This window comes from Caretta caretta, chromosome 4 (genome assembly GCF_965140235.1).
Source record: "Caretta caretta isolate rCarCar2 chromosome 4, rCarCar1.hap1, whole genome shotgun sequence".
Taxonomy (NCBI): domain Eukaryota; kingdom Metazoa; phylum Chordata; order Testudines; family Cheloniidae; genus Caretta; species Caretta caretta.
Genome location: NC_134209.1, coordinates 126,013,869 through 126,038,292, shown reverse-complemented (window position 1 = coordinate 126,038,292; position 24,424 = coordinate 126,013,869). Strand labels below are relative to the sequence as shown.

The 24,424-nt window shown below is 40.2% G+C and overlaps 1 protein-coding gene across 1 annotated transcript in view; it reads right to left on the bottom strand.

The window, feature by feature from the left end:
• CLNK (cytokine dependent hematopoietic cell linker) overlaps positions 1 to 24,424 on the bottom strand; it is a 101,247-nt gene that overhangs the window by 2,698 nt on the left and 74,125 nt on the right. The window contains exons 15-18 of the mRNA XM_048848564.2: positions 19,161 to 19,201; positions 14,841 to 14,974; positions 9,008 to 9,085; positions 2,600 to 2,755 (exon numbers count right to left, since the gene is read on the bottom strand). Of these exons, the coding sequence (XP_048704521.2) occupies positions 2,600 to 2,755; positions 9,008 to 9,085; positions 14,841 to 14,974; positions 19,161 to 19,201 (409 nt within the window). The remainder of the gene's footprint in view (positions 1 to 2,599; positions 2,756 to 9,007; positions 9,086 to 14,840; positions 14,975 to 19,160; positions 19,202 to 24,424) is intronic.

Below are 24,424 nucleotides of genomic sequence, written 5' to 3'. Positions count from 1 at the left end.
CTGAAATGCAGAGGCAGCTCTGATGAACAGTACACGGTGCCTCTGATCCTTCACTGTACCTGCATCTCTACCCCAGTTCAGTGCATCAGTTCCCTCCCCCCTTTCCCAAGGCAGGTGCTGGTGTGATAAAAAGAAATGCTTCTCTTGGGCGTCTCTCTTCTTTGGGGCTTCCTAATACTGCAGAGAAATGCTGTTCAATAGGAGACTTTAGTCAATTTCCATGTTGGTTTCTGGGAAAGTTATTTTAGTTAAGTTTAAAAACAAAGCAAAACATATATAGCCAACATTAAAATGGAGGATTTAAGCCTCCTGCCCAGGTCGTCTGCCCCCGGGAACTAGCCAGGCAGAGAATTGGTGGCTTTATACAGAAAGGACGTTTGCCAGGATCTGGCAGGATTTCCATGCTGAAAGTTATAGATTTACTTTGTTAAAACCAACCAGTCTTATACACTATGGTGATAAGAACCAAGAGACTATTCAAATGCTTATTTTTGAAAATGGAACAGCATTGTAATCTGAGTACTTTTGATGCAGATCCACAGTCTAGGGTGGGCATGTGCTCTCTGTGCACAGATTAGAACCTACTTATGAGTTCTGACTTTTGGGTCCTTCCATTAGCTGAGATGACAAGGTTGATATGTCTACCTTCCCACTTCTATCAAATCATTGTAAGATTTTTTTCCTCGAAGTTGTTTGCATTTATAAGATCATATTATAAGTCTTTCTTTTCCAATGTACTAAAATGTTTGAAACTTGGTAGCTCTCTGTACCATTGTGTAATAGTGCTCTGTACTGCCAGTGTCATTCCATTCTCACTGTGGTCCCAGAGCTAGGAGGCTCAGATCTGAAAAGAGTCAGCACTTTAGAGTGCCTCACAACCAAGACAAGTGGGCTCCAGCAACACCTTGGTGATGAACCTTTTGAATCTGAGGAATAGAACATTTACATTCTTGGAGTGGATGGTCCCTTTAAGAGCTGAGTGCTGGCTGGAATCTACACTGTGATTATTAAGGTATTCCAACCGTCTACTTCCAAGTCTAACTCAATGTGCCTGAGCTGGGGTCCTTTCCTCATTGCTAAAAATGCATCCGCTGAAGGGAATCTGCCCTTGGAACTCAAAAGTGCTGTCAGATGCATAAAGTAAAAACTGAAAAAATAGTGAAAATTATTTTAAAAAAATTGTACATGTCATTTGGAACCACGTGGATGAAACTATATAGGCCAGAACTGTTCTTACTCAGGAAAAATTCCTGATGGTTTAAAATGGGAATTTGAGCATGCAAGATTAGGCCCTAAATTACTCCTGTGACTTATCTGTCAGCATTTCAAGCATTTACTATTTGAAATGAAAAGATTTGAAATGAAACTTTTAAAGAAACACCTAACAAGTTAGTCTTCTTTATGTTAGGTTTGGTATAAGAACATAAGAATGGCCATACTGGGTCAGACCAAAAGTCCATCTAGCCCAGTATCCTGTCTTCTGACAGTGGCCACGCCAGGTGTCCCAGCGGGAATGAACAGAACAGACAATCATCAACTGATCCATCCCCTGTCACCCATTACCAGCTTCTGGCAAACAGAGGCTAGGGACACAATCTCTGCCGATCCTGGCTAATAGCCACTGATGGACTTATCCTCCATGAACTTATCTAGTTCCTTGAACCCTGTTATAGTCTTGGCCTTCACAACATCCTCTGGGCAAGGAGTTCCACAGGTTGATTGTGTGTTGTGTGAAGAAATACTTCCTTTTGTTTGTTTTAAACCTGCTGCCTATTAATTTCATTTGGTGACCCCTAGTTCTTGTGTTAAGAGAAGGAGTAAATAACATTCCCTTATTTACTTTCTCCAGTCATGATTTTGTATACCTCTATCATATTCCCCCTTAGTCGTCTCTTTTCCAAGCTGAAAAGTCCCAGTCTTATTAATCTCTCCTCATATGGAAACTGTTCCATACCCCTAATCACCTTTGTTGCCCTTTTCTGAACCTTTTCCAATTCCAATATATCTTTTTTGAGATGGGGCGACCGCATCTGCATGCAGCATTCAAGATGTGGGTGTACCATAGTTTTATATAGAGAGAATAAGATATTTTCTGTCTATTCTCTATCCGTTTCTTAATGATTCCCAACGTTCTGTTTGCTTTTTTGACTGCAACTGCACATTGAGTGGATGTTTTCAAAAAACTATCCACAGTGACTCCAAGATCTTTCTTGAGTGGTAACAGCTGATTTAGACCCCATCATTTTGTATGTATAGTTGGGATTATGTTTTCCAGTGTGTATTACTTTGCATTTATCAACATTGAATTTCATCTGCCATTTTGTTGCCCAGTCACCCAGTTTTGAGAGCTCCTTTTGTAGCTCTTCACAGTCTACCTGGGTCTTAACTATCTTGAGTAGTTTTGTATCATCTGCAAATTTTGCCACCTCACTGTTTATCCCTTTTTCCAGATCATTTATGAATATGTTGAATAGGACTGGTCCCAGTATAGACCCCTGGGGAACAATACTAATTACCTAATTAATCCCCTATAGTATTTAGAGCTGTTAAGTGCAACAGGTAAATAATAAAGTAGAATATCAGATGGTATTTCACTCACATAATCTCCTCTGAGCCCTGTTCCCAATGCATATTGCTGGCTGTCTTCCAGAAAACGTATTTTAATATTGTATACCTTGTTTCCATAATATATGACCAAAACATATGGTTCAGCACTTGATTTAGTTGAACAATCTCTGACCAAGAATGTCTCATCCTGCATGACAAATTATAACATTAGTTATACTTGTAAATTCCAATAATGTGTTTACATAAACAGCCCGGAAGTTTGGGGTAAATTCTACAGGATTATTTAATGTGTGAACTATATAATGGAATATTGTAATCAGAATAGATCTTGTAACATACTATATATTTAAACAAGGTGTCTTATGACAATATAACATAGAGAGGATTTTTAATTAGTAAAGTTATTAGATTTAAGTAATGAATTACATATAGTATACTTAATCTGTATATACAATAATGAGAATTATAGCGTGATGTATATTGCAGTATTATAGAATTTTTAATGTGGAAGTACCTTTTTCATATTACAATGCTGGAAAAACTGATGCTAAGAAGAAAATGTATGCGAAGAAAGAAGAGTAAGAAGATGATGTAAGGTAGTGGGAGTGTGATACCTAGGGTATTGCATCTAAAAATAAAGTTTTGGTTCATGCACCTCAATTACACCTGGATGTAAAGTAAAGGAATTACAGGGACTATCTGTAATGGAGCTTATGACACAACCATAAATTCTATATGTTGCACTGAACCTCTTAATTTATTTTGATTTAATTTTATGGATCTAGATGGAAGTACATTTCAAAATTAGATTTTTCAAATAGTATTGTATTTGCACATTTTAAAGACCTGAAAAAAGCAGTGCTGTCTATCAGACTTAATTTTATTGTAGAATTACACAGTAAGAGAATTGTGTAGGCCCCAATCCTACATACACATACTTAATGTTGCACTCTTGAGTTGCCCCATTTGTGTCAAAAGGACTTTGTGCATAAATTTAAGTGCTTAAGGATATGTCTTCACTAACAACATTAAAGCTATTAATGTAGCTGTGTCATCGCGGCACCGGTGCTGAGAGAGAGCTCTCCCACTGCTGTAAAAAAACCACCACCACGAGGGGAGCACGGCTGCCAGCGCTGGGAGCACTGTCTGCACTGCCACTTACAGCGCTGAAACTTGCATTGCTCAGGAGGGTGTTTTTTCTGACCCCTGAGCGAGAGAGTTTCAGCACTGTAAAGTGGCAGTGTAGACAAGGCCTTCATGATTGCAGGATTAGGGCCTTTATTCTAGTGAATTCAACAGGGTTGCTCACATGCATAAAGTACCGGTAAATCATAAGCTTAAGCGCTTGCAAAATAATGGCCTCAGATTCTCAGGTCTTCAGGGCAGACACTTCCTTCTGTGACTGGAATGTGCCTGTCACACTTTGGATGATACCATCATATAAGTAATATTAGCAGTAAAGCTATTAAGATATTCACTCAATTTTGCATTTAATTAGCCCAGTGTCTAATTAGGATCTGAACACGTCTGTAACTACTTTTAGCCACTCTAATTTGGGATTATTCAACCTCACAATAAAAGTAGTCTGGCAGGGAAAACAAAGTATGTGCCCTTTTTGACAACTGCTGTTTCACATATTTTATTTGTTGTACTGAACATTACAGTCCTGGGTGTGGATTATTTGCAGCCTATCTTGTGTGTATTTTATTTTTAACCTTCACAAAGTGTGAGGGCCACACTGAAAGTACAGTAAGACTAGAAATGTATGTTGCTAAGTAGGTACCTGTAATAAGTGTAGATATCACACAAGTTGTTTTGAGACACTGCTTGATAAATTAAGCAAATAGCTTTTATAAGATACTTCAGGAATAGTTTAGTATCAGGTAAACGACATAATAATTAGATGTACTAGGTATCCTGAACTTCATTTTTCCTGTTCAAGAAAAGTTATTAGTTTCTATGGGGCTCCTATTGAACCTATTGAAGTCAACAGCAAAACTTTCCAGGTCTTCGATGGTGCAAGATCAAATATTTTTTCACTGGCAGTTAACCCGAGAAAGAAAAAACCTCATAGTGATGGGGTTTTTCCAGAGGGCTGTTTTATTATTGAAGGGGAAATATTTTCAAAATCCATTTCAATGTATCTTTACATTAATGGAAGTTTTCCTTAGCCCTTACCATGAGAACATTAAAAGACAAAATAGGACCCTCTTTTTGTGGTGGAGTCATAATGTCTTAGGATGAATATTGGGTGGGATTTTTCACAGGTGGCTAAAGGAGTTAGGTGCCCAACTTCTATTGACTTTAAAATGACAGAAAGGAGGGTGTCCCTTTCCCTCTCAGACTAGCAGGAGAAGTATGCTCTGAATGATGTCCTTTTTATATTGAAGTCTGAAACACATCCACATAAATACAAACCACCAATGCAACAACTCCTTGCTGAAGTTATCCCTCCCTAATACAAAGAGAAGTTTTGCCTGTGATCCAATTTATAGTATTGGAAAGCTATGTTCTGGTGAGATATCTCCCGCAGTCAGGTTGTGACAAATAGCATGCTCTTGTTAGCTGCTTTTCCTTTATACCACTCACCTGTAAGGAAAAAAAAAAAACCCACTCCCTCTTTTGCTTACCAAACCAACTATTGTGAGGATGGCCAGTACAGTTTAGTGCTGTCAAATACAGCCAATGCAAGGGGCTTTCAGCTCTTGTATGCTGCTTCATGCTGATTTAGAGTTCTTTGGGGAAAAGTTGAGCCCTTGGAGAAACAGAAGGTCTCCCACTTACCTTGGTTTAAAAATATGCATAAAATGGCCTGAAATAATATTGCAGATTCCTTCATTCACCTATTTAACAGGAAACCTGTCTACAATATTTAAATGATAAATAAGGCTGGTTTCAGGAGAGCTCTAATTTTTCCCACAAGTGCAGAATGAATTTTGTTATGTGCACCAATACGAAGGTGATGTGTGACACATCACCTTCATATTGGTGTACATAACAAAATTCATGTGGTGGGGATGGGGTCAAGTGTGGGAGGGGGCTCAGGAGTGTGGAAGAGGGTTGGGCTGCAGGGATGTGAGGGATCCAACTGGGGGTGTGGGCTCTGAGGTTGGGCTGGGGATGAGGGGCTCAGGGCTGGGGCAGAGGGTTGGGATGTGGGCTCTGGGGTGGGGCTGGGCCAGAGATGAGGAGTTTGGGTTTGGGAGGGTGCTCTGGGCTATGGTAGGGAGAGAGGACTTCCCTCAGCTCTCCCTCCCCACAGCAGCATCTGGGATGGGTTGCGGGGGAGAGGTGCCTCTCCCTGCCACAGCAGCTCCGGGGCTGGAGCCGTGGGATAGGTGCCATGGCCGTGGCAGGTCCGAGCCAGGGCTGGGTTTGGGCCAGGGGAGGGGCGCCCCTCCCTTGGCCGTGGCAGGTCCAGGGCTAAGAAGGGTGCCCCAGCCGCAACAGGTCTGGACTGGCGTTGGGTTTGGGCTACCCCTCCCTGAGCCATGGCAGGTCAGGGGCTGGGTTGGGGCCGGGGGAGGGGCACCCTTCCCCTGGCCGTGGCAGGTCCAGGCCGTGTGAGTTGCCTGAGTGCCTGCACGGCACTAAATAGGCTGCTGCATGACCACACGGTTTAGAGAACTTATTTATTTAACAAGCAATAGCAGTACTGATGCTGCTGTATCTAGCCTTGTTGTTGGAGAAAGAAGGTTGGTGAGGTAACTTTTACTGGTAACTTTCTGTTGGTGAGAGACAAGCTTTCAAGCTTACACAGAGCTCTTCAGGTCTGGGAAACTAACTGAGTCACAGCTAAATAAAGGGAAACAGATTGTTAAGCATAAGTAGTTAAGACATAATTCAACGGACTGTGCTGGTTGTATTTGGATTTTTCTCTGAGACCTTTTCCATTCTGTTCCCAATAAATGAGCTCGAATCTGGGCTTGTCACTGATGTGTTTTTAAAATTGACATTCAGCAAAATTACCCTTAGGTGATCAAGGTCAAATGCCATGGCGTGGGTATAGAGATTTACCACAACTCCAAAGCACATAATACATTAATTTTATATAGAAACTAATGTGTCCTCATTACATAAATTCTAAACTGTCCACAAGCTACAAAATATGCTAGTAAACAAAGCTGCAGATGCAAACTTATCACACATTCCTTTTTAAAATTATTTCTTTATTTACTAACTACATGTTTACAGGACCATTTGTGAATTCATGCTTTGTCCATTGTTAACCTCTTTTTCCTTACTTTGACTTACTGTTTTCTTTCTTTCAGAGTAGCAGCCATGTTAGTCTGTATTCGCAAAAAGAAAAGGAGTACTTGTGGAACCTTAGAGACTAACAAATTTAACTGAGCATAAGCTTTCGTGAGCTACAGCTCACTTAATTGGATGCATTCAGTGGAAAATTACTGAATGCATCTGATGAAGTGAGCTGTAGCTCATGAAAGCTTATGCTCAAATAAATTTGTTAGTCTCTATGGTGCCACAAGTCCTCCTTTTCTTTTTGTTTTCTTTCTTGTTCATGCAAGGCCAACAGTTGTATTCTTGGTCTCCAAATCTGTGTCTGCTGGAGAATCTGTGACAGTCAACAGGAACTATGGCAATGCATAGTTTCTTGCAAGACCCTGGCAACTTTAAATTTCCTGCTGCTGGAGATTAACCCTGTAATTCCTTTCAGGAGTGTATTTGTGGGACATTAGATGAAAGATTTTTTTTTTTTTTTTTGGCAACAGTACCCATTTTTTAAGAGTACTGCTTTTTTTTCCTGAAGAAAGACTGTTTTAATTATAGTACATCCATGTGCAGAGATGTATGTCATGTAATATTAGTGCCTTTGTCTTGTAGTTTTACAGCAATGATTTCAATTCCTGCTTTTGGTTCCCGATTATGATTCATTTAGTATGTTTATTTTTTCCCAGTCTGTCATGTTTTGGCTTGGTTAAAGAGAGGTTCTAGCAGTAGGGATCATGTAAGAGAGGACTGAGCTACATTTACAATTTGAGGAACCTTGCATAATGTTGACTTTACCCTGCGTGTTTTAAGATTATGCAGATGCAGCAGTTGGAGGAGGTGAACGATAGGGGAACTCAACCCCAATAGCAAAGAATTTCACTAAAGAAATCATTAGTGTTTCCTCTTGGGATTAGGTCCTGTGTAACAGGATGGTCTGTCCTGTTATGGGTCAGGGAGGCTGGGGAGCAGACAGCCCTGTTCTAGCAAGGAGCCTGGAAGGCAGGTACTGGTAATCATCCAACCCAGCTAGGCAGCATCAAGCAACTGGGTCTGATGACTTCCAGCTAAGGAATATAAATGAGGGCCTGAGCTCCATGTGGGAGCCTGAAACCAGAAGAGGTCTGAGAGAAGACTCCTGAAATTGCAGCTGGGGACGGCAAGGTGGACTTAGACAGGCCAAGTGGAGGTTCTGACCAAAAAGTTGCTGAAGGCCAGTAGGTTTTGGGGCTGGTTTGAGACTGGGTGCTGTTACTTTATGTTATGACTCCTTGTTTCCTTTTGTTGAACAATGAACAGAGCCCTGAGACTATGACTGTGAACAGATCTGAGCACTGCTGATTGTCTTTCCTATGCTGGTGATTGAACCATCAATACCATAGCCACACCTTACATCCCCTTTCTTAGCTTCTCTCCCCTCCTTTCCACATTGTCACTTCTAATTCTTGGTCCTTAGTCTGTCAAAAAGTGTCACAAGTGCCTCCTCTGAGGAGCAAGCAATAGTCAGGAGCCTCATGAGTGATACAAATTAACTAGGGCTATCCCTCAAAATTGGGGCCCTACCTGACCAGGGCCAATGAGTAGAGCCTTGCAAATCTGCGGATATCCGTGGATGCGTGTTTGCAGACCGCGGATGGATGCGGATCCAAATTTTGTATGTATACAGGGCTCTACCCATAAAGCTTGCCCTGATAGCAGCATACTTCTGGTACTGTTCTATTTAAAGGAAAATGTTGGTTTGCCTAGAAATAAATAATGTTGCTAAAATAAGCATATTTAATCCAGGACAAAATATGGCAGTGTACTATGGTGTGGTATTCTTTCCTTAGTCCTGATCCAGCAAAGCATTTAAGCACATTAATGTATGACACAACTGCAAGATGTGTGTGTATTTTTATGAGTATCCGTATATTAAAAATCCCATAAAAATAGGCCCATTGCAGCCCTGAGGAACAGTGTAACTCCCTTTAATATTGTCTGGAATGTAAATCAGCAAAGAATTTGGCCATATATGTTTGTTTGACTGATAGTATGTAAATTACAGCTTCTGAAATAAATATAATTAACAGCTGTACAATGAAAAGTCAGAAGTGATTAAAAAAAATGTTGCCAACTTGGTTCAAATACGCTGTACCAAATTAGACTGCTACATAGTAAATCTTGTTTTTCTCCAAGAGATAAACCCATTGCTTTAAAGATTAGTGATACTCACAGTGTTCTCCTGTAACAAAGCCTCTTCTGCTTTCTGACGATCAAATTCTCCAATATACCAGTCATATTTATTTAAATCCTGAAATGTGAGATGTTATGCATAGTATATAGCAATGAAGTACAGTTTGCAGAAGCAAAAGCCAATGAAAATATACTGATTAGATACAGTTTGCTTTTGAAGGAGAACAAGTTGTGGCCAAAATAATTTATCTAGTAGTATAATTACATTAAGGAAAACCTTTTTTTAAAAATCTGTGCTTAAAGTTAGGCATAATAAATCTGTAATTGGCTTGATTTTCGGAGCTACTAATTGTGACACTATCAGACCATGTGCCAAAGTCCCCCGTCTCAGTTAAACACTGACAAATACGTAGCTGGAATCAGTCTGGCTCACCTGTGTGTTAGTGTTGTTAAAATGAGTAGAAGAATTTATAAGACTGTGTTTGGACTGCTTGTTGAATGCTTGTGAGTTGCTGTGTGAATTAATCTCACTTATAACATCTGTATCCCATACTATAAGGGAATATTTGAGTGGTTGTATTGTGAACCTCTGTGACTGTATAAATCACCAGGCAGGAGAGAGACATAGTGTGAAGAGCTGATCTTCAACAAAAGGTGTTATATGCTGCCCAAAAGGAAAGATCCATCGACACTTGGTGGACTATTGTGGAATGTTAAAGAGGACAAAGAACTTTGTTGCTGTGCCTCCCCACCCCAATGAAGATGAGTCATGCAAATAGTTTCCTCCCATCAACTGAGTTTTTCACCTCAGAACATGAGAGAGAAGGGGGATAAAAACCCCTGAGAAGAAGGAACTGTTTCTCTGTGCTACTTGGACTCTGTGGGGGCAAGGTTTTCTAGGCATAAGCAAGAGATTCCCCAGCTGCTTAGCCTGGGTTAGCCCAAAAGGACATATAGAGCTGTGGCTCCCAAGTGGGGATCCGCGGCCCCTCAGCAGATTTCAGGGGAGCTGCCAAATGGGTCCGCCTGGAACTGAAGCCCGAGCCTCACTGCCCAGGGCCAAAGTTGAAGCCCATACCCTGCCAGGTTTACACTGAGTAAGTAAAACAAAAATAATATTCAGGGTTTTTTTATTTTTGTACCTATCTTATGCGTTTGTTTTTTTATATTATATCTCTGTGTATGTTTAACTGTATAACTATCAGTTTAATACAACTTGTAATCTACTGGATATGCAGAAAATCAGTTGTTGTGGCACAGGTGGGCCGTGGAGGTTTTATAGCATGTTGGGGGGGGCCTCAGAAAGAAAAAGGTTGAGAACCTCTGAAATAGAGTTTGCGTATTATAGAAGCTTCCATTACCTTTGGAAACTTAGATATAGGAGTTACAGTCTTCTGTTTACCTACTTTAACATTGTAAATAACGATTGCTTCCTTCTCCTATTTAATTATTTTTTATACAGTTTATTAAAGGATTGGCTACAAGCATTGTCTTTGTGAGATCTAAGTTGCAGCTGGCTTGAAAATTTACCATTTATTCCTACCCTTTGTTCCCTGTCTTTTAACCAGTTCTCTTCTCCCATGACATCTTAATTTATGTAAGAGCCTTTGGTGAGGGACCTTGTCAAAAGCTTTCTGGAAATCTTAGTACACTATGTCCACTGGATCCCCCTTGTCCACATGTTTGTTGACCCCCTCAAAGAACTCTAATAGATTAATAAGACATGATCTCCCTTTACAGAAACCATGCTGACTTTTGCGCAACAATTTATGTTCTTCTATGTGTCTGACAATTTTATTCTTTACTATTGTTTCAACTAATTTGCCCGGTACTGACGTTAGACTTACCAGTCTGTAATTGCCAGGATCACCTCTTGAGCCCTTCTTAAATATTGGTGTTACATTAGCTATCTTCCAGTCATTGGGTACAGTAGCTGATTTAAAGGACAGGTTACAAACCATAGTTAATAGTTCCGCAATTTCACATTTGAGTTCTTTCAGAACTCTTGGGTGAATGCCATCTGGTCCCGGTGACTTGTTACAATTAAGTTTCTCAATTAATTCCAAAACCACCTCTAGTGACACTTCAATCTGTAACAATTCCTCAGATTTGTCACCTACAAAAGACGGCTCAGGTTTGGGAATCTCCCTAACATCCTCAGCCGTGAAGACTGAAGCAAAGAATTCATTTAGTTTCTCTGCGATAACTTTATCATCTTTAAGTGCTCCTTTTGTATCTTGATCGTCCAGGGGCCCCACTGGCTGTTTAGCAGGCTTCCTGCTTTTGATATACTTAAAAACATTTTGTTATTACCTCTTGAATTTTTGGCTAGCTGTTCTTCAAACTCCTTTTTGGCTTTTATTACATTTTAATTTGGCAGTGTTTATGCTCCTTTCTATTTACCTCACTAGGATTTGATTTTTTAAAAGATGCCTTTTTATCTCTCACTGCTTCTTTTACATGGTTGTTAAGCCACGGTGGCTCTCTTTTAGTTCTTTTACTGTGTTTTTTAATTTGGGGTACACATTTAAATTGAGCCTCTGCTATGGTGTCTTTGAAAAGTGTCCATGCAGCTTGCAGGGATTTCACTCTAGTCACTATACCTTTTAATTTCTGTTTAACTAACCTCCTCATTTTTGCATAGTTCCCCTTTCTGAAATTAAATGTCACAGTGTTGGGCTGTTGAGGTGTTCTTCCCACCACAGGAATGTTAAATGTTATTATATTATGGTCACTATTTCCAAGCGGTCCTGTTATAGTTTCCTCTTGGACCAGATCCTGCGCTCCACTCAGGACTAGATCAAGAGTTGCCTCTCCCCTTGTGGGTTCTTGTACCAGCTGCTCCAAAAAGCAGTCATTTGAAGTATCGAGAAATTTTGTCTCTGCATTTTGTCCTGAGGTGATGTACCCAGTCAATATGGGGATAGTTGAAATCCCCCACTATTATTGAGTTCTTTATTTTGATAGCCTGTCTAATCTCCCTTAGCATTTCATTGTCACTATCGCTGTCCTGGCCAGGTGGTCTATAATAGATGCCTACTGTTATATTCTTATTAGAGCATGGAATTACTATCCATAGAGATTTTCCCCACAGTTCGACATTGGTGAGGCCTCATCTGCAGTACTGTGTCCAGTTTTGGGCCCCACACTACAAGAAGGATGTGGAAAAATTGGAAAGCGTCCAGAAGAGGGCAACAAAAATGATTAGGGGACTGGAACACATGACTTATAAGGAGAGGCTGAGGGAACTGGGATTGGTTAGTCTGCGGAAGAGAAGAATGAGGTGGGATTTGATAGCTGCTTTCAACTACCTGAAAGGGGGTTCCAAAGAGGATGGCTCTAGACTGTTCTCGGTGGTAGCAGATGACAGAACAAGGAGTAATGGTCTCAAGTTGCAGTGGGAGAGGTTTAGGTTGGATATTAGGAAAAACTTTTTCACTAGGAGGGTGGTGAAACACTAGAATGCATTACCTAGGGAGGTGGTGGAATCTCCTTCCTTAGAAGTTTTTAAGGTCAGGCTTGACAGAGCCCTGGCTGGGACGAGTTAGTTGGGGATTGGTCCTGCTTTGAGCAGGGGGTTGGACTAGATGACCTCCTGGGGTCCCTTCCAACCCTGATATTGTATGATTCTATGGAACATGTGGATTCATTTAAGATTTTTATTTCATTTTTTATTCTACATTTTCTTTCACATATAGTGCCACTCCCCACCCCATACGACCCGTTCTGTCCTTCCGATATATTTTGTACCCCAGAATGATTGTGTCCCATTGATTGTCCTCACTCCACCAGGTTTCTGTGATGCCTATTATATCAATATCCTCCTTTAACATGAGGCACTCTAGTTCACACATCTTATTATTTAGACTTCTAGCATTTGTGTACAAGCACTTTAAAAACTTGTCACTGTTTATTTGTCTGCCCTTTTCTGATGTGTCAGATTCTTTATGTGAATGTTTCTTGTCTGATATGGCCCATACTTTATCCTCTTCCATCCTCTCCTCCTGACTAAAACCTAGAGAATCTCTATCAATAGACTCGCCTGTCAGAGAAGTCTCTGTCCAATCCACATGAGCCTTTGCAGCAATCGGCTTTCCCCCATCTCTTAGTTTAAAAAGGTTGCAGAGCAGTTTTTAATGTTAAGTGCCAGCAGTCTGGATCCACTTTGGTTTAGGTGGAGTCCATCCTTCCTGTATAGGCTCCCCCTATCCCAAAAGTTTCCCCAGTTCCTAATAAATCTAACCCCCTCCTCTCTACACCATTGTCTCATCCATGCATTGAGACTCTGAAGCTCTGCCTGCCCACCTGGCCCTGCAATGGAACTGGAAGCATTTCTGAGAATGCCACCCTAGTGGTCCTGGATTTCAGTCTCTTTCCTAGAGAATGTTCTATTAGAGTATGGCTAATTGCTTCTGCTTTGACTAAGCGAAGCATGCATGGACATGTGACTCTAAATTCCATCTTGTCGCCTGTAATTTTCCACAAACTAGAGCAATGGATTTCCCTGCATTTGGCAGAAGCTTTAAAAGGCCCTGGAAACATCTCCATTTTGCCTCTTTCCTGCTCTGATTTCTGGATTATGAACTATACTAATGGGAACATTATAACCAATGGGCTGAAGACCTTCCAATGATTTGGAAGCAACCAGAGGCTTAACTGAAGCCAGCAGTTTATTCTATCGCTGCTACAAGCCTGATCCAAGAACCTTGCATTTATAGTATGTATTTGATTCCTTAAAACAATTTTAACTCTCACCTTTCTTTCTTTTTCAAATAAACCTTTAGATAATAGATACTAAAGGATTGGCAACAGCGTGATTATTGGGTAAGATCTAAGTTCTATATTGACCTGGGTATGTGGTTAGTCCTTTGGGATCAGAAGCACCCTTTGGTTGATGACATTGGTTTTAAATAACCACTCATCATTAAGTCTATTTGTTTTTGGTGGTGATACAAGGACTGGAATACCTAAGGAGACTGGTTTTCTGATGGCTTGTTAACTAGTGTGGTGAAACAGAAGTTTACTTTTGTTGCTGGTCTGGTATATGTTATGGATGAATAACCACCAGTTTTGAGGTGTATCTGCTCCATTTCTCAGCAGTTTGTCCTGAATTTGATATTCTCAGTTGTGACCTATGGAGAGATGGTAACAGGAGTAACCGGAATATTGCTTGTGGCACCTTAGAGACTAACAAATTTATTTGAGCATAAGCTTTCGTGAGCTACAGCTCACTTCATCGGATGCATTCCGATGAAGTGAACTGTAGATCAAGAAAGCTTATGCTCAAATAAATTGGTTAGTCTCTAACATGCCACAAGTACTCCTTTTCTTTTTGCGAATACAGACTAACACGGCTGCTACTCTGAAACCTGAATATTGCTGTGATTCTTGGTGTAAGCCATCTGTTACAAAGATATGCTCACCTGGGTGGCAAGATAGATTTGAGTACTTGACCGGGGACTCTGTGACTCCATATTTAGGCTATTCTATCACCTGAGGAGTTTATACTTTGATTGGTGAAATCGAAGTATAGAATTTACAACCAATTTGCAGTTTGTTCCCTGGTTTTTAACAGTCTTCCCTGAGGTTGGTATTCATGCTCATGACAAGCAGCATTACACTAAGCACCCACAGTTTCCAGGCCACTTAGGTGCCTAGATGGAGTTAGCCTACAACTATTGTGGCTACGTCAGTGTGTACACATACAGAATATACAGTGATAACACCTTTTTGCTGTGTGCTTGTACAGCAACCAGCACAATAGGGCCATGGTCTATAACTGGGGCACCATGGTAACACAAATACTATATATTACTACAACGACATCTCTTTGATAAGAAATTGATTCTTTAATGTATCAGAAGGTTGTTTACCTTTTCAACAGGCTTCGTAAGATGCGGTGTTGGCAGGTTTACATATTTATATTGTGATCTACATTCAGAAGGCTTGAGCTTTCCTGGAGATGGTGACCTCTCAATTGGACAGTTTTGTATGTTTAATCTGGATCCTGTAAACATAAATTATTGGGATAAAACCCATGTTGTTCTGTACATCAACCATCACGTCATTTTGCCGGCATATGTGCCTTATTGAAAATACCTTAAAGCGTAGTGTTTATTATTTGAAAATGCAGTTTTGTGATCACATTTAAAAATAAAGGGGCCTGATTCTGATCTGACTGATACGGCTATAACTCCACTGATTTCAGAATCAGGCCCAGTGACATTTTCCAAGGATTCCTTTTTTACTTCACTCAAGGTTCATGCACAATGAAAGTCACTTGCAAATATTAACTATATACCACTTATTTACAACATAATTTCTAAGGGCCCCATGGTCAAAACAGTGCTTTAGCAGAAAATATTTATGGCTACCTATGTGCTATAAAGGTAACAACATTTTATTTTACCACATTTTATAGTGCTTGATTTCCATGGATCTACATTTGTAGCCTTAGCAGTGCTTGGTCTGGGGTACATTAGAGCCATTCACAATCCCACCATTTGGGGATGCCTCTTCTGTCCACCCATCCACAGGAATCTCTAAATGTTCAGGATCTCTGCTGCTCTACTTAATATGGGTCTTCCCAATGAAGTCTATGAGCTTTGGATCAGGCCCTGTAGTGTGAGTTCAGAGAAGTGACATCTGCTACCTGTTGCACAGCTGGAAGGCGTGAAAAGCTGTCATACATTTCTAATTTTCACTAATTAGACAACAGTTAATGTACAGATAATATTGGAATAAAACTGGGTTATTGTAACAATATTTAAAAACATATCACGAGCATGTCTCTTATGTCACAAATATTTTGTTTGTTTTGAAAAATGCCATGTGGAAAGGGGTACAATAAATGATTACAAGACAGGAAAAGAAAAATGTGATTATCTAGATCTTCCATCTTTTCTTTCTGGGGTCTATCACACGGGCCTTGTCTGTTTACCCAATCTGTATTTCATTATATTTTATCTGTCTTTCTTGCACTATCAGTTTATTACTGTTCTGACCATATTGCATGCTGGAATAACAAAGACACCCAATCTTGAAAACAATTTATTTGACAGAAAAGTAATAGTTTTCATGTGTTTAAAATTAAGGCATCTTTTGTGCATGTATGTACCACTTTCTGGCTTCTAACAGCATTAAATTTATTTTTAAAGACATGAAACAATGCCCATTGAAGTCACTTCGAAGTCTCCTTTTGTCTACAGTGGGCATTGGATCAGTTCCTAAATGAAGGCTGTGAGCCAAATGTTTAAAAGGTCTGGAACCAGCCTATAATTTTGTGTCTGCAATCAATTGTGTGTGCCAAATTGTGGCTATGTCTACGTATCCAGTTTGCAGCTGGTCACTAGATACCAAAGCTCTGTCATCTGCATCCACAGTTGATTGTAGGTACAGAACTAGTTGCTGCTTTCTGGGGGGGAAGGCAGCCCTATAAGCAAGATTTCATATGCTCTACATTGAATTTATTGCTGTAAAGTCTCCTGCTTTGAATGGAACTGTGGTGCAGCAGCCTGGAAATTCTGATGCAGCGCTGGGTAATTTTTTTTTTAAATGGGATTCTGATTGATTTAAATATAATAATTAGAGCTGCTATTTAAAATTTTTTTAAAAAAAATATTTTTGTTTCATTTTTATTTCCCACAAGAAAAAATTGATTTTTGACTAAAAAATGCCTCCAGAAATCCTTGAAAAAAGTTCACTTTTTTTATTAACACTCACAAAATTTCAACCAAAATGACATTTTCCATAGGAGTTTGGTGCCTAACCTACTTAGTTAGGTACTTTTGAAAATCCCACTAAGGTCCAGATTTTTAAAGGTATCCAGGCACCTAGAGAAATCAATGAGAGTTAGTCATTTGGAAGTTTTTGAAAATCCCCCTAGGTGCCTGTCTGCATCTTTAGATACGTAAAACCCTTTAAAAACTTGGCCCTTTGGTCTGTTGGAAATGGGACTTAGGAGCCTAAGTAACGAAGCACTTCTGAAAATTTGACCGCAGGTCTAATAAAAATACATGAAAACATTGAATTTTTTCCTGGTGGTGTTTATTTTTATAGTAACTTTATCTTATGCAGCCCCTAAATTCAGTGTGACTCAGATTTTTGTGTTGGCAAGACATCAATGCATTTGCAAAAGTAGTCAAGGAAGAAGATAAAGGTTTTGGTAGCTGGGTAGAGATAAGCTGGAGCATTTACCACCAGGCTCACTTCCTGCAAAACGCAAGAACTGACTGAGCCCTACCCTGCTTAACTTGAGAAATCTGATAACAAAGGCTTGTTTGCCTGCTGCAATATTAATGCAATAAAAAACTCTGTTAATAAAAAGAAAACAAATTAAAGCCACTTCATTCTTATTTATAAGTAATCTATCTTGTGGTTCTTATACGTTAACCCAAAGACTGTTCATACATCAGCCTGTAAATGTAGAGACAATACAAGGAGATATTCCCTTTAGCAGGTGTTTGTGCCTGAAAGACATCCTGTCTACATTCAACTAATTACAAACTGATCGTAAAGTCTTCTGCTTAGACAGTAGGGGTCCCATTCTTTTATAACCAACCCTGGAGAGTAGGTGATAACAATAACCCTGCTCACATTCTATCTAGCTACCTAATTAGATAAATATGTGGCTCCGATCCCCATAATAGCTGACTGCTTTTCTAAGGTTGAAAGAAAGAGATATTTTGTTCTTTCTTCCTTGCCTGTTTGGTTAGTAGAGGGTTTTTGGGTTTTTTTTAGTGTGTGTGTGTTGTTATGGGAACATTACTGTAAACAACAATCTTACTAACCAGTAAGTAGGGATGAGCCAAATAAAATTTTGGGGTCACATAAAAATTGGTCTTCATTTTACCAACACAGGTTATCCAGGGGTGATAGTGGACAGCAGGTTTGATCTGTTTGCAATGTGATTTGGCAATAAAAAGGCCTATGCTTTTATGAAGAAGCCTCCTTTTCTGATTGGAGAAATGAGTATTTCTCTCTGTGTGACTCTGAGGAGACTGCTCTTGAATGATGCATTCAGTGCTGGTAATCAGAACCAGAAAGATGCAGAGAAAATGAATAGAACTGAACAAAGCTGTCACAGTTACTGGGCCAGCCACACCGTAGACCACTCTTTATCCCTCTTGTGTGTACCCCTCAGTGCACCCGCTTAGACTGGATCTTTGGGCCTCCCTGTTCCCCAGCCATGTTTGCTGAACAAAGCGCAGTTTGGGCTCCAGTTCCAGCAGCTGACACTCCAGGCCAGGATTCAGCAGCTGCTGAGCAACTTACTCAGCCCCAGCATGAGTTTGCAAGCTTGCCCCCCTCTGGGCAGGGGTGGGTGGATGGGTGTAAACGGTGTGTCTCCCTCCTGGCCAGTGGAGAACGAATAAAAACAGCATAGCCCCCTCCCAGCGTCTTGCTGTAAGCGGCTGCCCTGCGAGGGTGGGGGCCTGGAGGGCAGGCAGCCCAGATGTGCCTACCTTTAAGATGCAATACAGGCACAGTACAGTACTTGGTTTTTCTTTTATTTTTTTTACTCTCTGTTGATGCCTGATTGGTTACTTCCGGTTTCACATGGTGTTCGGTTGACTGGTCAGTCCGTGACTCTGGTGTTCGTATCTTTGAGGTTCTTCTGTTTTTCCCCTTGCCTACACCTTAATCTTTCCTTAAAAGAATCTGTAAGTTCCCCTCAGCTCAGCTAATCCCCACCTGTGGTTGGGAGAAGCAGACTTTACTGCTTTCAGCATGCTCTCTCTCTCTTTGTGTGTCACCTTGTATGACTGTCCTCTCTCACTGACGCTCCCTGGGGTTGCCTGAGTTATCTTATCCACACTTTCTCCTTTTTGTAGGCCCAGAGCCATGTAATGGTTAAATATCTCCTTTGTCCTGAGCTTAGCCTTGGAAAGAGTAAGCTATTTTTAACTTGGATAGAGCCACATAGAGGGCATCCCCAAATAAACAGCTTCCCTAGTGTTTCCCCAAGGACTCATATCTGTGTCACTGTTTTACTTTAACAACCCTTTTTGATCTTAACTCCATAGCAAGTAACTCATCATAAACAAACACATAGGCACTCATTGTATTAATCAAAAATAATACAACTATTTTCTAGTTCATCATAGAAGTATTTGTACATATATTTGTGTGGACTAGGACTTATCCATTCCTGTTTTACAGGGGTTTTTTGTATGGAATCTTAGGATTCTTACCTGAGCCTTGAAAACTTTTACTACTCAGCATACAAGGAGGGCTAGGAGAAAGTAGTTAAATAATGTTAAGTAAGTGCAAATGCTCAATTTGTTATGGATTGTGATATTGCATATATGCAAAGATGAAAAATATGGAAAGTCTAAATGCCATTGAGTTCCATCAGGGATGAATTTGTATTAAAATAATCTGTTTAAACATTAAGAATGAAGACAAGGAAAGTGTGAGATGAATGTAGCATGAAAAAATTTCTAAGTTTGAGCTCTAATGACTACAAAGGGAAATTAAAAAGTGTTAAAGGTTGGTGCATAGGAACCACAGTCATAGAATCCTAGAAGTGTAGGACTGGAAGGGACCTCAGTAGGTCATCTAGTCCAGTCCCCTGTATGCAAGACAGAACTATGTAATAACTAGACCATTCCTGACATGTGTTTGTCTAACTTGTTCATAAAAACCTATTATGAGGGAGACTCCCTAGGCAATTTATTCCAGTGCTTATCTACCGTGAGAGTTAGGAATTTTTTTTGAATGACCAACCTAAACCTCCCTTGCTGCAATTTAAGCCCATTGCATCTTGTCCTATCCTCCGAGGTTAACTAGAACAATTTTCACCCTCCTCCTTGCAACAACCTTTGTATTTGAAAACTGTTATGTCCCCCCTCAATCTTTTCTTCTCCAGGCTGAAAAAATTGGTTTTGTTTAATCTTCCCTCATAGGTCATGTTTTCTAGACTTTAATCATTTTTGTTGCTCTCTTCTGATCTTTCTCCAATTTGTCCACATCTTTTCTGAAATGTGGCACCCAAACCTGGTTACAATACTTCAGTTGAGGCCTTATCAGCATGGAGTAGAGTGGAAGAATTACTTCTTGGGTCTTGCTTACAACACTCCTGATACATCCCAGCATTATGTTCACTTTTTTGATAACACTGTTACACTGTGGACTCATATTTAGCTTGTGATCCACTATAACCCTCAGGCCTCTTTCTGCAGTACTCTTTCCTATGCAGTCATTTCCCATTTTGTGTGTGTGTAATTGATTGTTCCTTCCTAAATGGAGTACTTATTGAATTTCATCCTATTTACTTTTTGACCATTTCCCCAGTTTGTCCAGATCATTTTGAATTTTAATCCTATCCTCCAAAGCAACCCCCACCAGCTTGGTATTATCCACAGACTTTCTAAGTGTACTCTTCTCAGCCATGATCTAAATCATTTTTATCTAGATATTGAACAGAGTCAGATCCAGACCAATCCCTGCCAGATGCCATTCTATATGCCCTTACTGCTTAACTGTGAATCACTGATGATTACTCTCTGGGAATGTTTTTCCAACCAGGTACATACCCACCTTATATTAGCTCCATCTACATTATATTTCCCTAAGTTGTTTATGAGAAGGACATGTGAGACAGTATCAAAAGCCTTACTAAAATCAAGATATATCACATCTACTGCTTCCCTCCATCCACATGTCTTGTTACCCTGTCAAAGAAAGCTATTAGGTTGGTTTGATATGATTTGTTCTTGACAATGATTGTATGTTATATAGCTATGTTAGAGACAGAGACTGCTCACAAATAAATACCATGGATTAGAAAAGTGGAAGACTCATCACTTTGGAATTTTTTATTGTGATGCATGGCTAGAAAAGGTTAAACATCCTGCAAAATAAACAACCCTGAAAAGACATGTGGAGAGATAATGTTTTTGTGTATTTACATATATATGAGTTGGGTGGACAATGTAATCAGCGGTCCCTGTCTATGCTGTATTCTGATAATTCAGAGATCAGAAGAACATCCTAGCATTTAAATGAATTGTAAACGCAGAATATCTCTGTATTCATCTCTCTTTGAAATGTATAGCAAATAATCTGTGAATGGTGGAGGAACAAGCAAATTGCCTTATGTTAATTCTATAGTTAAGTACCAGTAATGGACCTCCTTCAAAGTCATCCTAATTGCCTTTTGTTCCTGGAGGAACTCCCAACTTGTCAAAGAGGACATGAAATTGTATACAAGATCCTTGGGTCCTGATTCTGTCATCTCAGATCTGCTTTGGCTTCATCAGGTGAAGTTTGAGTCACAAAACTGAGGTCCTAGTTATGCTGGTATGCCCTGAACATATTTGGACATTGGGCTATAACTGATGAACTATTTCTAAAAGAACTCTTTACAACTACAAAGCTCATCATCTGTTATGAATCTGAATCTTAAGAATTGAACTCATGTCTGTATGTATATTGATTTTTTTTAAACCATACTCTCTCTCTTGTTTTTAATAAATTTTAGTTTAGTTAATAAGAATTGGTTGTAGAATTTGGGTAAGATTTGAAACATTCATTAACCTGTGAGGTAATGTGTCTGATCCTTTGGGATTCGTAGAACCTTTTCTTTTATATGATGAAATAAGATTTTCAGGAATCTTCATATTTGACTTAGGTGGCTGGATCACTTTAAGGAAACTGTGTTGTTTGGACTTCTGAGTAACCAGTAAGGTAATAAAGAAGCTGTTTTATACTGGCTTGGTAAATCTAAGTATTGGAATATCCACCAGCTTCTAGGGACTGTCTGCCCCATTCTTTGCAGTTCACCCTAATTGAGTGATCATAGCTGGCCCCCATTGGGACTCTGGTCACAGTATGCTGTATATATTAAAGACAGAGACTGCTCACACATATATACCATGGATTAGAAAAGTGGAAGACTCATCGCTTCAGAATTTTTTTATAAAAAAACGATTGGCTAAAGCAATAAAAACTATACTATAGGGAACAACTCTGCACTGTAATTGGTAAATAATAGGGCCTCATTCAAAGCCTGTTTAATGGTAATCTCTCCATTGGCTTTGGATCATGTTCTAAATTTGGTGATAATATAGAATCATAGAAATGCCGGACTGGAAGGGACCTTGATAGGTCATCTAGTCCAATCCCCTGCACTGAGGCAGGACTAAGAATGATCTAGACCAGTGATTCTCAACCGATTTACCATTATGGGCCGCATATGCAGCTCTCTGTGTTATGTGGGTTGCATCTACACAATATATATATATATATATATATATATATATATATATATATATATATATTACCTGTATGGCCCTGAGAATGTCACTTGAGCCTCAGCTTTGTTCTGATTGGGCCGCAAGTGGCCTATGGATTGAGAACCACTGATCTAGACCATGCCTGACAGGTGTTTATCTAACCCGTTCTTAAAAACCTCCAGTAATAGATATTCCACAACCACCATAGGTAACTTGTTCAGGTGCTTAATTACCCTTACAGTTAGGGAGTTTTTCCCCATGTCTTGCCTAAATCTTCCTTGCTGCAATTTAAGCCCATTACTACTTGTCCTGTCCTCAGCAGATAAGGAGAACAATTTATCACTCTCCTCTTTATAACTTTTTACATACTTGAAGACTGTTATCATATACTCCTTCAGTCTTCTCTAAAGAAACCCATATTTTCAATCTTTCCTCATAGGTCACGTTTTCTAGACCTTTTAGTCATTTTTGTTGCTCTCCTCTCTATATGTGATAGTTGGTTATCTCAGTTTGTGGGGGTTCATAAAACTTTTCCATCAGTTTGTGCTTCTTATGGATTCACATCCCCTGACTTTTGCTCTGAGTTTTAGGTTTGAATGATCTCAAATACAAAGTGCAACTCAATCAAGTTTCACTTGGATTCACACAGGTCACAAGGGTGACTCTGTATCAAGCAAAAGAAAGCCACAGCTTGATTTTTCAGAAATCAAGTTAAGCTTGAATTTTTGGCAGTAAAGTCACTGTGCCAAATTCAATCCTAATGTAAACAACCTATGACACATCATTGACGGAGGACTACCTCTGTAATACAGGGGAAAAACATTATGGACTCTCATACCTCTGCATGATTGTATTTTAGGGAACCCCTGCATGTGTCTCTGAACAGGAACATTTCCTTAAACCAACATTTGTGCATTGGTCAAAGTTTCCCATGGGATTTTTGGCTTAAACTGGTTTTACTCATTTGTATCTTGAATTTTAGCCACAAATCTCAAATAGTGCTATTGAAATCAAATCCTAATGTGTATTGAGCTTGCTGCACATGCATAGGCATCGGAGGACAGGGGAGGTCACATGTCCCCCCGCCCTCAATCCTCCTGGCAGCCACACTTATCTGCTCAAGTACATATGTGGACTATCCTGGGGTGTGCAGAAGGGAGCTTGGGGAGTCAGTTGGAGTAATGGGGGTGGGGGAGGGAGGAAGCAGGATCCAGGGGAGGCGGGGTGATGGTCGTGGGTGGGTGGGAAGTCCAGGGAGGCAGTAGGAGCCAGGGTGATGGTCGTGGGTGGGGAGTCTGGGGAGGCAGTGGGGGGCCAGAGGAAATTGGAGGACGGGGGGAGGCAGCATGGTCCAGAGGCAATGGGGAGGGGTGAAGGTCCGGAGGAAGGCAGCAGGGGTCAGGGCACCAAAATACAAGTTTGCCCAGGACACCATTTTTCCTAAGACTGGACCTGCCAGGGCTGGCCTTAAGGGTGGGCGACATATCAGCTGCCCAGGGTACCATGGTCAGGGGGGGCGACATGGTCAAGAGGGTGTTGCTGGATGGTGCCTTGGCAGTCACCAGGAAGTTGATGGTGGCGAGGGGTGGCTTGTCGTGCCCCCACACTATCAGCAGTTACCAGTCACCTATGTGTATTCACTGCTTGGAAGACTCCTTAGTTGAATAAAGCCTGGTCTTTGCTAGTATCTGTGAAATCTATGGGCTGGTTCCAATGCAATGGGAGTCTATTGACTTCAGTTGGCATTGGATCAGGACCTGTATGTCTTTAACATTCTTTAATTTGAAAGGACCTTGACTGAATAATTGCAAATTACAGGACCACTGGTTCCATAAACCAAGATTCTAGTCACAAACAATTAAGGGCTATGTTCTGCCACACTTACTCATACTGTATAATACCTTTCTCCTCAAGTAGTTGAAAAAAAATAGGACCTGTTTTGTGAACCATTAACAGTCGGTGAGTACAAAATGCTAGTATGGTATCTTTTGAAGGACAAAAGTTAAATCATTATATACTTCAAATTTCCCTACCCCGTCTTTTTGTGTGTCAAAAATAATTGAGAAAGGGGGTATGAGTGGTATTCAAAGAGAGGTTGAAAAGGCTTATGAGGGTTAGAATGGGGAAAAGACAGAAAAATTATAACAGATCTATATAACAGTGACTTGTCTAGAGAAGGCCAAAAAGATGTTCCTTATTAAGAAGAACAAGGCACCTTC